Here is a 14,658-nt window from a genome sequence, read left to right on the forward strand (position 1 = left end):
AACAAAATTTCCAAACTAATCAAAATCCAAATTAACTCCCTGAAAAACGAAAAGTGGTCCGAATTCTTGGAAAACATCCCAACTGGCGACGCTGACCCCTGGAAAGTCTCCAAGGCCTTGAGAGAAACAACAAAAACCTTCTTTCCCCCCATACATGGCGAGAGGGGACTGGTTTATACGGACGAGGAAAAAGCAGAAGCTTTTGCCGACTCCCTAGAACGCCAGTTCTCGCCCAACATGTCCCTGACTGACGACCTTGATTTCGAGGAGGAGGTTGAAAACATCCTCCAAGAAATCAAGCACAGACAAACTCCCCGGCCATACCCCCAGTAACGCTCCCCGAACTCAAAGCCCAAATCACCGCCCTCAAAACCCGCAAAAGCCCTGGTCCCGACCAAATTTCCAACAAAACCCTCAAACTCCTCCCAAAAAACCTCCTTAACCAACTCCTCACCCTAATCAATGCCTCCTTCACCTAAAAGCCTAAAGTAAATTTCCCCGTTAGTTTCAAAAGCCACAAAACCGCCCAAAACAACGACCACAAACACAACACACCTCCGCTGAAAAGCAAACCCCCCAACACCCTCACACAGGTATCCTCGAGGTACCAGCACAAAAGACTCAAGGCCTTAAATGGCTAAGTCTGTTAAACATCCACGCACAGTGGTTGAACCAGTTTTTGTCGGAAAGCACGGGAGATCACTTTGCCCACGCCTCATCGCATTTGATAATGTCCACCACAGTTGTGGACGAAACGTTAAGAAGAAATTCCGATGGACCACGGCTTCAAAGCCCGAAAAACATTTCTAAATGTGATTTGACCGGCCGTGAAAGCCTTCACAGTCTTAATTTCAACTCTTTTAGATGCTGTTAGTTTTTAAGCACTTCAATTCCGTTTCAGCCAACCGACAATGCCAGGAATGCGATCGAAACCCTGCTGCTCATCCTGCCATCGTTCTTCTTCATGGTGATAGCCGTCCTGTTGTCGTCGCTTCTACACCAGTCCAAGACATGGGCCTTCGTGCTGGAATTCCTCATAATCGTCGTTCCGGTAGTTCTAAACGTAACCGTTTTCTCCCAATATGTAACCAGCGTAGTAATAATAACTGGTTTTCTTATCGGCATGCATTTACTAATCTATTTGCTAGTTGTGTTTTTGAAGCAGCAGAAAACCGCCAAACGGGCTACCCCAATCAACCCGACCAAGAAGGATTACATTACTAATTGTCGTGCCACCATCAACCTGCTCTCAGTGATTGCCATACTAGCGGTCGATTTCACAATTTTTCCTGCGCGATTTTCCAAAACCTTAACAACCGGGTTTAGTCTTATGGATGTCGGAGTTGGGCTGTTTGTGTTTGCAAACGGCATTGTTGCCCCTGAGGTCAGGGGCAAAAGAGACTCAATTGGCAGCTCGATTCGCGGCTCCTTATGCCTTTTAGTTATAGGAATACTCCGGTTAGTCTTAACCAAACTCACTCACTACAATGTATCCGAAAGCGAGTATGGCGTGCACTGGAACTTTTTCATCACACTGGCTTTCACAAAAATATTTTCTTCGTGTGTCCTAAACATTGTTAAGCCAAAGTATGTGCTAATTAACGCCACGTTAATCCTCATTGCCCATGAGACTTTATTGCAGCTCTCTTTCAAAACCTGGATATTCAATCATTTTGAAAGACACTCATTTACCGATGCGAACAAAGAAGGCCTGGTATCCGCTATCGGGTATTTAGCGCTTTATTTGTACTCCGTGTACTTTGGCTATAGCATCAAGCAAACCGAGAAAAGCTACAGAATTACCAATGGAAAGTTCTTCGTCATTACTATGACAAGTTTGTTGATGACCATTTTTTGCAATTATCACTTTGAAGTGTCGAGGCGACTGGCCAATGCTGGATATGTCTTTTGGGTGCTCTTTATAGGCATTTTCATGACGTGGCTCTTTTATTTGGCCGAAAATGCACAGAAACATATCTTTGAGGGCATCACCAAACATTATTTATGTTCACCTTACATCTACGAGGCCATCAACTATAATGGCCTGATCTTTTTCATCATTGGCAACCTTCTAACCGGTTTAGTCAACTTATCGATATCCACCAAACAAGTAGAGGCTCCGACCTCTCTTCTTATATTGTTTTTGTATATGTTTATTAATTGCACCGCGGTTTTTCTATTTTATGTTAAAAATTGGAAACTCAAACTTTAAAACTTGTTTGTTTTACTTTATTACCTTAAAGTATGAGTTTTCTTTTTTTGAAAGCTTTAAGTTGGACTAACATGGTACAAAATAGGAGCTTTAGACAGAGTCTATTTACACAAAGTTTTTATATTAATTGATACACTGCAGRGTTTTGCCGAAGAGCATTTACCTTCGGCAATTTAGCTATTTAGGGAATTGAAATGCTGTAGTATCGAAAAAATCGAGCTGAAATCGCCCCTTTGTCACGCTGTAGTAGAAACCCAACCAGYAGCAAACCCGATAATCACGTGATAGTGTATGTTGAAGTGACTTGATATCGACGTGATTATCACGACAGAAAGTCACATTGAAATGACGTCGATAAAAGACGTGCACTCACGTCATACACCATTCAAAATGTAACTTTTTGTATTTTGCCTCGATTTTCAAAGATTTTTACAATAAAAATCTACGATTTTTTAATTTTTTTGGATCATTGATAAAACGTCTACAACTACAAGGTGCCAGGAAATGTTAATTTAGGCTATAACCTCAAGTTTACCCTCGTTTTTTAAATGATTTTGTTTATAAAACGCTCTTAAACCAAATAAAGAAAAAAGTTTTTTTTTTCGTTTTTTTTGTATTTTCTTAATCATAAGTGAAAGGAGTGCGTTTACAAGATGTTCGTATTTGATCAATCGAGTGTTATTTTAAGAGAACAAAGGGCGTAGATAAAGGTTTCTTGAAAAACGCCTAGGGGAGCATTGGGCCCCTTAAAACGTTTGCGCTTTTAAATACCCTGTTTTTCCTTATTTCTATACCATATTTGCCCCCGCTATATGAATTTCTTAAAAAACGCCGTTAATGTTAATGTTAAGATAAGACGATGGTTGCACAGCGCAGCGTGTCTATGTGTTAAGCGCAGTAAAGTGCTGTATTTTAGACAATTTTGAGCTCTTTCCAAACAGGTTTGGAAGGTTCAACTGCAGTGTTTTGTTAGACAGCGCCAGAAGCTATTAACTAAAGATGATGGWTTTTGGAGCGCAGCAGCTCTATTTTTTSGCCAATTTTGAAAAATACAGGTTCGTATTTTAGGCAAGTTTCAGCTCTTGACAATGAGGTCTTCAATGTTCAACTGCCGTGTTTTGTTAGAGAGCGCTGGAAGCTATTAACTAAAGATGATGTTTTTTGGAGCGCAGGGGCTCTATTTTTTGGCCAATTTTGAAAAATAGAGGTTTGTATTTTAGGCAAGTTTCAGCTCTTGACAATGAGGTTTTCAATGTTCAACTGCTGTGTTTTGTTATACAGCGCCAAGGAGCGCAACGGCTTTGTTCTTTCCGAATTTGTCTATGCTACCATCTTCTCAGGAAGATTAAATCTTTGGAAGAAGTTTCAATCTTTCTTCGCGGATGGCATGGTGGATGTTAACTTAAGAAATTGGCTTTTGCCGCGCAGCTCTCCTGTTTTTTGACCGATTTTCAGGATTAAAATGCAGTTTATTAGACTCTTAACGACTCTCACGACGTCGTGATTTCTCAGAGAGCTCCAGACGATGTTAACTTAATTTTTTGAGTGATTTGTAAATCTATGTGCTGTGTTTTAGTTAATTTCATTAACTCATCAATCAATTAACATCAATTTATTTTTAATGAAGTTTTGATGGTTCCATTTGTATGTTTTATTAGAGAGTGCCAGTAGATCTTACTGTGTCATGGGGAACATTAATTATGAAATAAAACAAAAAATGCGCCGAAGAGTTATAAATATATTTACAATATAATACATATAAAACATTCGTATTAAAAAAACCTTGTAAATTAAAACCAAATTGAGCAAAAGTTAATGTAAGAAACATCATTTGCTCAGGAAAATAGCAAAGGATGTCTAGAGGAAAAGCGCGCCTATTAAAAAAATTGAAAAATTGTGTTTTGAGTCAAACAATCAAAACTTCTTTTTTAACATCGAAAACTTAGTGCTCTACAGGGCGACCTCAATAATCCGGATTAATTAAAGCCGCCTTGAGCCGGACTAATAAATAATTCGGATTACTGAAGCAAAACAGTTAGTAAGTTAAATTCCGTCAGTTTTGAACTTACTACTTACTCTGAACAGTAAAATCTATTAACTAATGTTTTTGAGGAATTTTTCAGATTGAACCCAAACAAAAAAAACCAGCGATCTTCATATTGTAGTAATTAAAATTTATATAAAAGACAGAATCACTCTTTTTTTAAGTGTTTTCACAGGCCACTTCTTGTAAGCTTTCAGTTGCATTAACCGATAACGTAAAAAGTTTCACTCCTTCTTATGGGCTTTGGCCAAAAACCTTTGGTTTGCGGTAAAAAAACTCCTCACGCGTCAAATTACTAGTTACAGGTACCATTGAGTTGAGAGTCCAGGATTCAGACATTTGTAAGATCATCCATGCTGTGCTAACCGATTGATTAGAGCGGGTTTGATCTTGCCCTGGCTAGTAATAATTCGAACAACGTTCGCTGCTTTTGCGACTTTTAAGCGCGATCTAAACTTATTCGCAAATAAAAAAGTAAATTCATTAAAAATACATATCTCTGGAAGGGCTTAAGATAAACAGATCCGAATTACATCGCATACTTTTTTTCCTCTGCGCTGCCCACAAAAAAGTTCAACAATAAAAATCAACTGCAATAATGTGCAATAAAAAAGCACAGTAATAAATAAAGAATTATGTAATAATAGACTTGAATTAATTCTAAGTTATTAAATTTGAAAGGAGCTCATTCAATTCAGTTCTAAAATATTGTTGAATAAAATTTGTCGTAAAGTTATACAGTGTTTTCCCTACAAGGGTGGTTCTTCTTTAGGTCCTGATGATGAAACACAAAATCGAAACTTTGCTCATCCATAGAAGGGACGTTGCTCCTTCTGACACGCTGAACCGCAAATGTCTGACTTTGTTGGGTTTTGCGCAATGAATTTTTGAAAATCGGTTTGCACCAGCTTTTGCCTGCATGTGTGACTCAACTTTGAAAAATTCCCATTAAGAGCCTGATGATGGCAGACAAACGAAACGTTCCGCGTCTATAGAACTGTCTTTTCTCTGTTCCCCACAATCAATCGCAAGTTTCCATCTTTCTCGTTTTTGAAGCAGTTTGTTTTTACAAGGCAGTTAGAATCGACTGTTGCCTCCAAGAGCGAGTGCAATTTGAAAAATTCTCATCGCGATCCTGAGGATGAAAACACAAAATCAAAACTTTGCTCATCCATAGAAGGGACTTTGCTCCTTCTGACACGCTGAACAGCAAATGTCTGGCTTTGTTGGGTTTTACGCAATGAATTTTTGAAAATCGGTTTGCACCAGCTGTTGCCTCCATGAGTGACCCAACGTTGAAAAATTCCCATTAAGATCCTGATGATGGCAGACAAACGAAACGTCCCGCGTCCATAGAACTGTCTTCTCTCTGTTCCCCACATTCAATCGCAAGTTTCCGTCTTTCTCGGTTTTGGAGCAGTTTGTTTTTAGAAGTTAGTTAGAATCGACTGTTGCCTCCAAGAGCGAGTGCAATTTGAAAAATTCTCATCGCGGCCCTGATGATGAAAACACAAAATCAAAACTTTGCTCATCCATAGAAGGGGCTTCGCTCCATCTGACACGCTTAACCGCAAATTTCGGGCTTTGTTGGGTTTTACGCAATGAATTTTTGAAAATCGGTTGCCTCCACGAGTGACTCAACTTTGAAAAATTCCCACTCCGATCCTGATGATGACAGACAAACGAAACGTCCCACATTCATAGAACTATCTTCTCTCTGTTCCCCACATTCAATCGCAAGTTTCCATCTTTCTCGGTGTTGGAGGAATTTGTTTTTGAAAGTCAGTTAGATTCGACTCTTGCCTCCAAGAGCGAGTGCAATTTGAAAAATTCTCATCGCGGCCCTGATGATGAAAGCACAAAGTCAAAACTTTGCTCATCCATAGAAGTGGCTTTGCTCCATCGGTCACGCTTAACCGCAAAATCCGGTGATCCGGCTCGAAGGACCAAAACTATGTTCGTGGGCGATTGAGTTGATCAAGTAACACTAGAGGAGTGTTACTCAGCTCAGGACGAATTTTTGCAGCTTGATCGTCGGGTTTTGTACGATTTTTCGGCATCTTCCAAACAAAAACTGTATAAAAATGCTGATCCTGTTATGTTTAAGATGCGTTACAATAAGGGGCACAATGAGGCGCGTATCGCTGTAACACACATTTAAACGACTCAGTGTTACCCAAACGACATACATATGAAAATATCTGGTTTTTTAAACATTCTAATTGATTTCGTCCGATTAATATTTCCAATTGTTAGCCAAAGGACTACTTCAGATCATCCGTTATCCAAAAATATACTGGAAAGACGGAATTTGCGTAAAAAAATTAGCAAAAATTGCAAAATATGAAACTTCTTGAGGGCATGACGCATTAAACACGTGCGTTATTTGCAAACTATACCCGGACGAGCGAAGAATTGATGCGATCAACCCTTTGATCTATCGAAAAAAATGTAACGTTCTTACCTGATTCAGACTTGATTTCTGGGAGATTCAGTCACAGGCAGAGCAGAGCACAGCCACTGATTAATACCGTATTATTTCGCTTAAAACTATGAGCAAACTGATCTGCTCTGAATATCACTATGGGCTTAATGGAGTTAGTTGGTCTAAGGCACGTTAAAGTTCCTCATGCTCAAATTTCCTGCCGGCAGCTATAAACTTCGTATGATTCATGACCAGGCCTGCAGCTTCTTTCAAAAGACCCTTGAACACTCCCACGTCAAACGCGTAATTTTTAAACTTGGCATCCGCTTCACCCGAATTACCCTACAAACGCCCTGTAAGTGATTGTTGCGGGGAAAAAATGAAGACTCACTATCTCTCTATCAGGGAACAGCATCAGTTTGTCCCTCCACGTGATGTAGTTTACGCCCCGAAGACGCGCCAAGTCTGAGTAACAGTTGTGATCTTCACAGTTGTAGCTGCAAGACAAAAAAGCCTGAACTTGGACCTGGGTAAAGTGAGATTTACCGGTAACTTACAGTTCAAAAACAGTGGCCCAATCTGGAAGGAACAACAGATGAGTCAGGCCAGCCCCATGAATGCCCACAAGCACATCAGTGTTGGCGCTGATTTCCAACTGTTGCTTGAAGGGAATATTTGCGTTGAAAACCACCCTTGTGGCCTGATACGCCTCATTCTCATTGATGGCCTCAAAAAGCTCATCTTCATTGAGAATGCGCCTGTACTTAGTGTCGCGACACAACAGAGTCACTCTAATTTTCCTGGGAAGTCTCGGGTAAACCGGCACTTTCAACCGGTGCAAAATGTGCTTGGAAAACGCATGAAACAGCCCACTGTTCCGACATCCCCTGGTCAAAGGCGTGTTGTAATACAGGCCAAAAACCATGCGGGGCAGTAGAGGTAAAATCACATTCTCGAAGCAAACGGTTCTTCCTCGAAAGGTTTTCAGGTCCCACAATGGGTAATCGGTAAAGGCCTCCCATGTGTCTCTGAATGGGGACCTGTAGTCGAAAGTTTCCCAGATCAGCATGTGAACATCGGTGGAAAAAGCGTTATGGCCAAGGTGCTGGTTCATGTGCTGTGACGCATAGAGATTGAAAAAATCGCAAAAGTGGTGGTACATGTTGAAAGCTGCAAGCGTTTACCGTTGAACTTTAATAGGAAACATCTGAACCCTCAACTTACTTGCATCAATCTTCATGAGGTAGGTGGGTTTGGTGATAACGATGTCACACAGTTCGCGAGGAGTTTTCGTCAGTTGAGTAAAATACCTGAGTTCCGGGCCCCAGCTTTGTAAAGCACTAACATGATCTGATCGCTCCAAAAATTCGTCTCTCAGAGGCTCACAATAACCGCCAATGCCACTATCACTTAGCACACTCATGTTGTATCTGAAAGGCTCCTCGACGGAGGACAATTTAGTGAAGTTTAACATTAGTTCTGATCCTGTACAGTATCGCAAGTGATCAGTACAGTGCAGACTACTGCCCCCAGTTTCCGTAAAGGGAGAGCACAATTGCGTTAACTCTGCTAGTTGCTGCTTTATAAATCCGAAATCTCCTTCACGGTAGAATTGTTCGGCGTTATCGCGTTTCTCTTGGCCCCAACCGGTGCACTCTGGAGTAGAATAGCGTCCAGAATTGTTCGTATAGCCCCAGTACTTTTGCGCATTTAATGCCATTTTATACGGACATTTATCGTCTATGTGGCACTGTTGTGCAGCACTTGGAAACGCACTGAAATAATACTGTAGGTGCTCTGAGGGTAGATTGATTTCTGAAAAATCCATCGGAAGCATTGGGGTATAACTTAAGACTTGCTTCGCCCATAAAGTTAGCACTAGTAAAACTAAACGGCTCATTGTCACTCGAATGTTGAAAGAAGCCAGAACAGTCCGTTTCTTCTCCGTTAAAGCTCTGCTATGAGGCACCAGCCCATTAGTGATAGATCCAAAATAATGGGAGTTCTGAAGCACTATAACAATAAAAAAACATGTATTATTTTACAGCTCAACTTCATCAAAAATTCTGCCTTTTTTTAATACGTACATACTTAAACGGAAAGGAGTCTAAATTGTGACGTGCATGCGATTATTCAAAATTTTGCATGTGTAATAATTCATATAGTTTTGTGACTTGTTTTAAACAGCTTTCCCTAAAACCAACGCAAGCTGCCAACTTCTCCAGTCGTACAAAAAAATCACAATTTGCACTCGAATAACCAATTCTTAAGCGGCTTGAGTCGGAAATCAACAAGTGGAAGTCAAATATCACATTTTTTAAGGCTTTTGGGTTCAAATTTGAGAAAGCCACTTTTCTGTAACTCAACTGTCCGTTTCCATTTAAAAATTCTTAACTTTCACTCCACAGAAGGCTTCAAATTGAATCTTGTATATCGTATAGAAGTCACTTGAAATTTTAAACTTTGAAGATTATAATCAAATCGCACTTAAACCAGATTTTTGCGCGCTTCATAAACGCAAATCTAGAAATGGAAGGTTTAACTCAACTGCGCACTAGTATTTAAAAATGCCTAACTCGCTCCACAGAAGGCTGCAACTTGAATCTTGTACATCATATAGAAGAGAAGACACTTGAATTTTTCAACTTTGAAGATTTCAGTCATATCGCACTTAAACTGGATTTTTACGCGTTTCATAAACGCAGATCTAGAAATGGAAGGTTTAACTCAACTGCTCACTAGTATTTAAAAATGCCTAACTTTCGCTCCACAGAAGGCTGCAACTTGAATCTTGTACATCGTATAGAAGACACTTGAATTTTTAAACTTTGAAGATTTCAGTCAAATCGCACTTAAACCGGATTTTTACGCGCTTCATAAACGCAGATCTAGAAATGGAAGGTTTAACTCAACTGCTCACTAGTATTTAAAAATTCTTAACTTTCGCTACACAGAAGGCTTCAAATTGAATCCTGTACATCGTATAGAAGACACTTGAATTTTTAAACTTTGAAGATTTCAATCAAATCGCACTTAAACCGGATTTTTGCGCGCTTCATAAACGCAGATCTAGAAATGGAAGATTTAACTCAAYTGCTCACTAGTATTTAAAAATTCCTAACTTTCGCTCCACAGAAGGCTTCAAGTTGAATCTTGTACATCGTATAGAAGACACTTGAATTTTTAAACTTTGAAGATTTAAATCAAATCGCACTTAAACCGGATTTTTGCGCGCTTCATAAACGCAGGTCTAGAAATGGAAGGTTAAAATCAACTGCCCGTTTCCATTTAAAAATTCTTAACTTTCACTCCACAGGCTTCAAATTGAATCTTGCATATCGTATAGAAGACACTTGAATTTTTAAACAGAAGATTTCAATCAATTCGCACTTAAACCGGATTTTTGGACGCTTCATAAACGCAGATTTGGAAATGGAAGGTTTAACTCAACTGCTCACTAGTATTTAAAAATTCCTAAGTTTCGCTCCACAGAAGGCTGCAACTTGAATCTTGTACATCATATAGAAGACACTTACATTTTTCAACCTTGAAGATTTCAGTCAAATCGCACTTAAACCGGATTTTTACTCGCTTCATAAACGCAGATCTAGAAATGGAAGATTTAACTCAACTAAGTACTCACTATTATTTAAAAATTCTTAACTTTCGCTCCACAGAAGGCTTCAAGTTGAATCTTGTACATCATATAGAAGACACTTTAATTTTTAAACTTTGAATATTTTAATCAAATCGCACTCAAAACTTGATTCATTCTTGAAGGCTTATTGAATTCAAATTTGCAAAAGCCGCTTGTTATCTATTTTTGGCTATTTTCGGAAACCCATCGAGCACGTGACTGATTTTTGTGGCACAATCGGGAGGTTTACAGTGGTTTTGTGCCCAAATCCGTGTCGTGCATAATCGCCACAACTTCGACATTAAGCACTCTAAAGCGATTGTTGAGCCCTTAGGGTAGGTAAGACACTGGCTTTGTGCTGGTTGCAGCGTAAACACATTCAAAACCTACCGATTGGTTGTGTCGAAAAATAAGTGTCGTGTCCGAAGGACTCGGCACAACTTAACACTCTGGGTGGTTGAGAATGATCTACAACAGGGTTTTGCAAGCTTTTTCGATAATGAAAAACTTTGCAAGTTCATAAGCTTTAACAGGACAGTTGGTTTACTTTTAAGTTGATTTCTACTGATTTCTACATCTAAAAAAAGGTTATCCAATCCAAGCACTTTCAATGCTCCTTAGAAAACGCCTTCCAAACGAGCAACACCTTAGAAAAGCACAATCAATATTTCCTATTGGCCAGCAGTATGCCGCGATTTATCACCCATTGATTGTAGTTGGGGCCCGATTTAACCAACCGCCCACAGACTATTGCATAACAAGGAAAAGGGGCCTGTGTGAAAAGATGATTCATTTCACATATATAATATAATCCTGCTAGTCCGAATAAGTAAAATAACTTGTTTGAGCAGAGTTGTATGATTAAAGGTGCCAGGGTTTTGAATTGGAGAAAACCTCCATTTCCAGATTATTTCCAGGGAGTTTCTATAGCAGCAGCATCTAATTGCAGTGGTTCTTAAGCTACTTTTCTACTAGTTCATGTTCAGCGGCACACTGGTGTTCCACGAACGAGAATGAAGCAAAATAATAAAATAGATGGAAATTAAAAGCTAAAACCATATCAACACTCAACAGGCAACTAAACGCAAGCAATAAGAGCAAATCTAAGAAAATTAAAAGAAAACAAGCAAAGTAAGGCTCTTACCGGAAACCTAATATTCAGCACTCGTCACTAAAACATACACTGGCTAATTAAATACACTTGAATTCAGCAAAACATGCAAAAAACAGGAGATTTTACTATTTTGCCTGTGGAAAAGTTGGGTTATGTCTGAGTGAAGTATAAAAAAGTTCTGTTTTCACAGACGGTAGTCATGGCAACGCTTGTGAAGAAGCGGATTCAGGTCCTAACCTTCAATATTTGTTGATCTGTATTTATAAAAGTCTAAAATTGTTTAAAATATATTTTTCGTTAAAAATACAAATGACCGGGTTTTTAATTCAGTCGTTGGCAGTTCGAAGTCTGGTGCAATGCCCAAGTAGGGCGCAGTAAGTTCAACCTAAATATAGCTTTTTTTTCGATTTTTAAGATTTAAAACAGTTTAAAGTACTAAATATTTAGCAGTCGCGTTGTAATGATGAAATGAACACGCGAGGTACGAACCAGGCGAGTAAAGTTGATCAGTCGAATAATCTACCGACTCACACTGCCACTGAGTTATTATTTAATCTGCCGCAATTTACCGCACACCACCCCGCATCGTCCTTGTCCTGTTAAAACAAAGCTTTGATTTTAGTGGAGTTTTCACTGCATTTACCCTAGCGCGCATATCACAGAGCCTTTTTCTTTTTTCGCTCTTGTTCGCCCACTCCTGGACATAGTCCTCTTCCAACGACTTCCATGTCGATCTATCTTCGCGGTCTTTATCCAATTCTGTCCCGCATGTGACTTGATGTCTCTCCATGTTGCCTGCGGACGCCCTATGCTTCTTTTTTTTATTTCTCTTGATCCCATTGCATTAGTGTTTTCGTCCATTTGGAGGTTTTGCTGTCCAGGTGTCCCTTCTTTTGTGTTTGCCCGACAGCTGGAGGAATAAAAATCTTCGCGAAGACACCCGGTGTTCCGAACCCTGGGTAGTGTTGGATTCTTACCAACACCCCCTTTTTGTACTACAAGTTTTCGGGAGTTATCCTTTAAAACTTCTAGTTCTCTAAGAATTTGTCAGCTCCGGCTCCGGCATCCGTATATCGCATTCTCTCCATGCTAGCTGCTTGCTAGCATGGGCATCTTATTAATTTAACGCCTTACTTATACATATATGCGACTTACTACAAACACTACGTTATTAGCACACCTACAGCTTACGCCGTCTCCTACCGGTTGCCCTAGTGGGCTAGTTGGTGTCTGGGCCTTTTTTTTCTGGGTCCCAGATCTCCAGGAGTGTAACTAACAAGGTTTCGCTGCTCTTCGTTGGAGTGCCTTCCAGCTTTCTCGAAGTCTGCTTTCGCTTTCCTTGCGAGAAACTCTCTTAGTGGCTCCCACTCTAGGTCCCTGTAGATTTGGGAGTTTTTAACAAGCCAGGGCGCATCTATGGCCATCCGCAGAAGTTTGTTTTCTGTGGCCTGAAGTCTATTCAAGTGACACTCGGCCGCATATCCCCACGCAGTGGAGGCATACGCCAGTGTGTCGGCCTGATTATGGTCTTGATGTTGAGTAGCTTGTTCCTAATACTCATCTGGCTTCTTTGATTGAGGAAGGGGTGCAACTTGGCAGTTGTTGCCTTAACATTGTCGGTGGCTGTTTTTATGTGCTTCTTCCAGGTCAGCTGCTTTTCTAAAACAGCAGCCAAGTATTTAGTATCTCTTTCCCAATCGATGTTTTGTTCCTCTATGGTAATGTTGCCATCGACACTGTACTGCTTCCTGCCAATAAGTATGGTCTGGCTCTTCTCTGCATTTATCTTCAGCTTCCACTTGATGAACCACTGATGTAGTTCGTCAATTGCAAGCTGGAGCTGTTGCCTGCTGCAGTCCTTGCGCCATGAAAATGGCCTTAATCAAGTTAGCTAGAGCTACCAGTTTCTCGGCAGGTTCTTCAGCATTTTGTTGGTGATTTTTCTTTACCTTTTCCAAACTTGGCGCTGAAATCACCCATAATACTATTTATATCGTGCTGTGACAAGGCTTTGATGATATCTGATATTTGTTTATATAACTAGTCTACGTCCTTGTTGCTGTAGTCTGTAATAGTAGAGTAAATTTGGATGAGATTGGCATTTACGGGCCTTGCATTAATTTGTAGAAGAGCTATCTTTCCGATATTGGCACAAAGTCGCACAGCATTCTTACAATTTGTTTGTGCACTATAAAGCCAACACCATGTTGGAAAGTGTTGTTTAATGTCCCAGAGTCACATAGAGAATAGTCCTCCTCGTTGTTATTAGCTCCTGTACTCGGCCATCTCATCTCACTAATGCCTAGGATCTGCAGTTTAAGTCGTTTCACCTCTTGAATTGTTTGCACATTCCATGTACCAAATTTCATAGTTTCTAACTTTTTGTACCTCCCGGAGATCCGAATGAGGGACTATATCCGGACATTTGAAATTTTGTCTCGACCATAGCCATCATGATAATACTAGGGAAAAGTCTAAATGAGTCTTTAATGTGTTGGATTCCCATTTGCCTACCACATCCTTATGCCGTTGAACATTTTCTGATTCCTCCGCCTTCCGAGCCGATTTCGCAACTCCAGGACAAAAGAGTGCTCTACCACTTACTAGCTCCTCCATCCGAAGCTTTTGGGCAGTAAGTGGGGGATTGCTTATCCCGGCAATCACTCGGTTCTTCTCGGATCAGTGCCTCGTTAGTTGTCTAGCAGGGTGGACTGAATGACCACCGCAGGTCATCAGAGGAGCAGGTGAGGTTGGCATTTGGGCTGGTCTGTATTCTCCTACCTTCGCCCCTTCCACCCCTATTCTCCATTGCTAGGGTGAATAGCTTGGGTGAGATTGTATCCCCCTGCCTGACACCTCGCTGTACTTGGACTTTTGCAGTAACTCGTTCTTCTTCAATTTTTACGTACATGGTATTATGTTTGTAGATGTATCGTATGATGTTCGTGTATCTGTAATCTATGCGAGCGTTTTTCATCGCATCCAGTATCGCCCAGGTTTCGATTGAATCGAAAGCCTTCTGCGTACGCTTCCATATGATCAGTCGTGCTGTACCTCTTTCTTCACATAAGGCTGCAACTTAAATCTTGTACATCATATAGAAGACACTTGAATTTTTAAACTTTGAAGATTTCAGTCAAATCGCACTTACACCGGATTTTTACGCGCTTCATAAACGCAGATCTAGAAATGGAAGATTTAACTGAACTGCTCACTAGTATTTAAA

General features: G+C 40.2%; 3 protein-coding genes across 6 annotated transcripts in view; 2 read left to right on the top strand and 1 right to left on the bottom strand.

The window, feature by feature from the left end:
* The window catches only part of LOC109544124 (uncharacterized protein At4g17910), a 37,389-nt gene extending 34,571 nt beyond the window's left edge, over positions 1-2,818 (top strand). For all 3 annotated transcript variants that reach the window (XM_048662495.1, XM_048662496.1, XM_019914165.2), the window contains one exon: positions 902-2,818. In XM_048662495.1, the coding sequence (XP_048518452.1) occupies positions 902-2,212 (1,311 nt within the window). In that variant the 3' untranslated portion in view covers positions 2,213-2,818. The remainder of the gene's footprint in view (positions 1-901) is intronic.
* Positions 1-14,658, top strand: part of LOC109544131 (actin, cytoplasmic) — a 36,973-nt gene that overhangs the window by 13,910 nt on the left and 8,405 nt on the right. The gene's annotated exons all lie outside the window — the stretch shown is intronic.
* LOC109544122 (EGF domain-specific O-linked N-acetylglucosamine transferase) lies at positions 4,876-11,874 on the bottom strand. Of its 2 annotated transcripts, XR_007280619.1 has the most exons (6): positions 11,463-11,874; positions 7,906-8,694; positions 7,239-7,851; positions 7,073-7,178; positions 6,721-7,023; positions 4,876-6,316 (listed from the first exon to the last, which is right to left on the bottom strand). XR_007280619.1 is itself a non-coding variant. In XM_019914163.2 (5 exons), exons 2-5 carry the CDS (start codon positions 8,579-8,581, stop codon positions 6,874-6,876), a joined length of 1,545 nt encoding a protein of 514 aa, XP_019769722.2. In that variant the 5' UTR covers positions 8,582-8,694; positions 11,463-11,874; the 3' UTR covers positions 4,876-6,873. The 2 variants fall into 2 exon arrangements, 1 of the variants encoding a protein (XP_019769722.2); XM_019914163.2 differs by having other exon boundaries at positions 4,876-7,023.

The sequence above is a fragment of the Dendroctonus ponderosae genome, unplaced genomic scaffold (assembly GCF_020466585.1).
Source record: "Dendroctonus ponderosae isolate FM_Combo_2020 unplaced genomic scaffold, Dpon_F_20191213v2 Dpon_F_20191213_11, whole genome shotgun sequence".
In the NCBI taxonomy this organism is placed as follows: domain Eukaryota; kingdom Metazoa; phylum Arthropoda; class Insecta; order Coleoptera; family Curculionidae; genus Dendroctonus; species Dendroctonus ponderosae.

Bases quoted from the DNA above. Each gene is read 5' to 3' on its own strand.
- LOC109544122 (XM_019914163.2), bottom strand. From the start codon at position 8,581: ATGAGCCGTTTAGTTTTACTAGTGCTAACTTTATGGGCGAAGCAAGTC. The intron at 7,179-7,238 runs GTAAGTTACCGG...TTTGTCTTGCAG, and splicing joins TGGGCCACTGTTTTTGAACT to CTACAACTGTGAAGATCACA. The intron at 7,024-7,072 runs GTGAGTCTTCAT...GGGCGTTTGTAG, and splicing joins TGTTCCCTGATAGAGAGATA to GGTAATTCGGGTGAAGCGGA.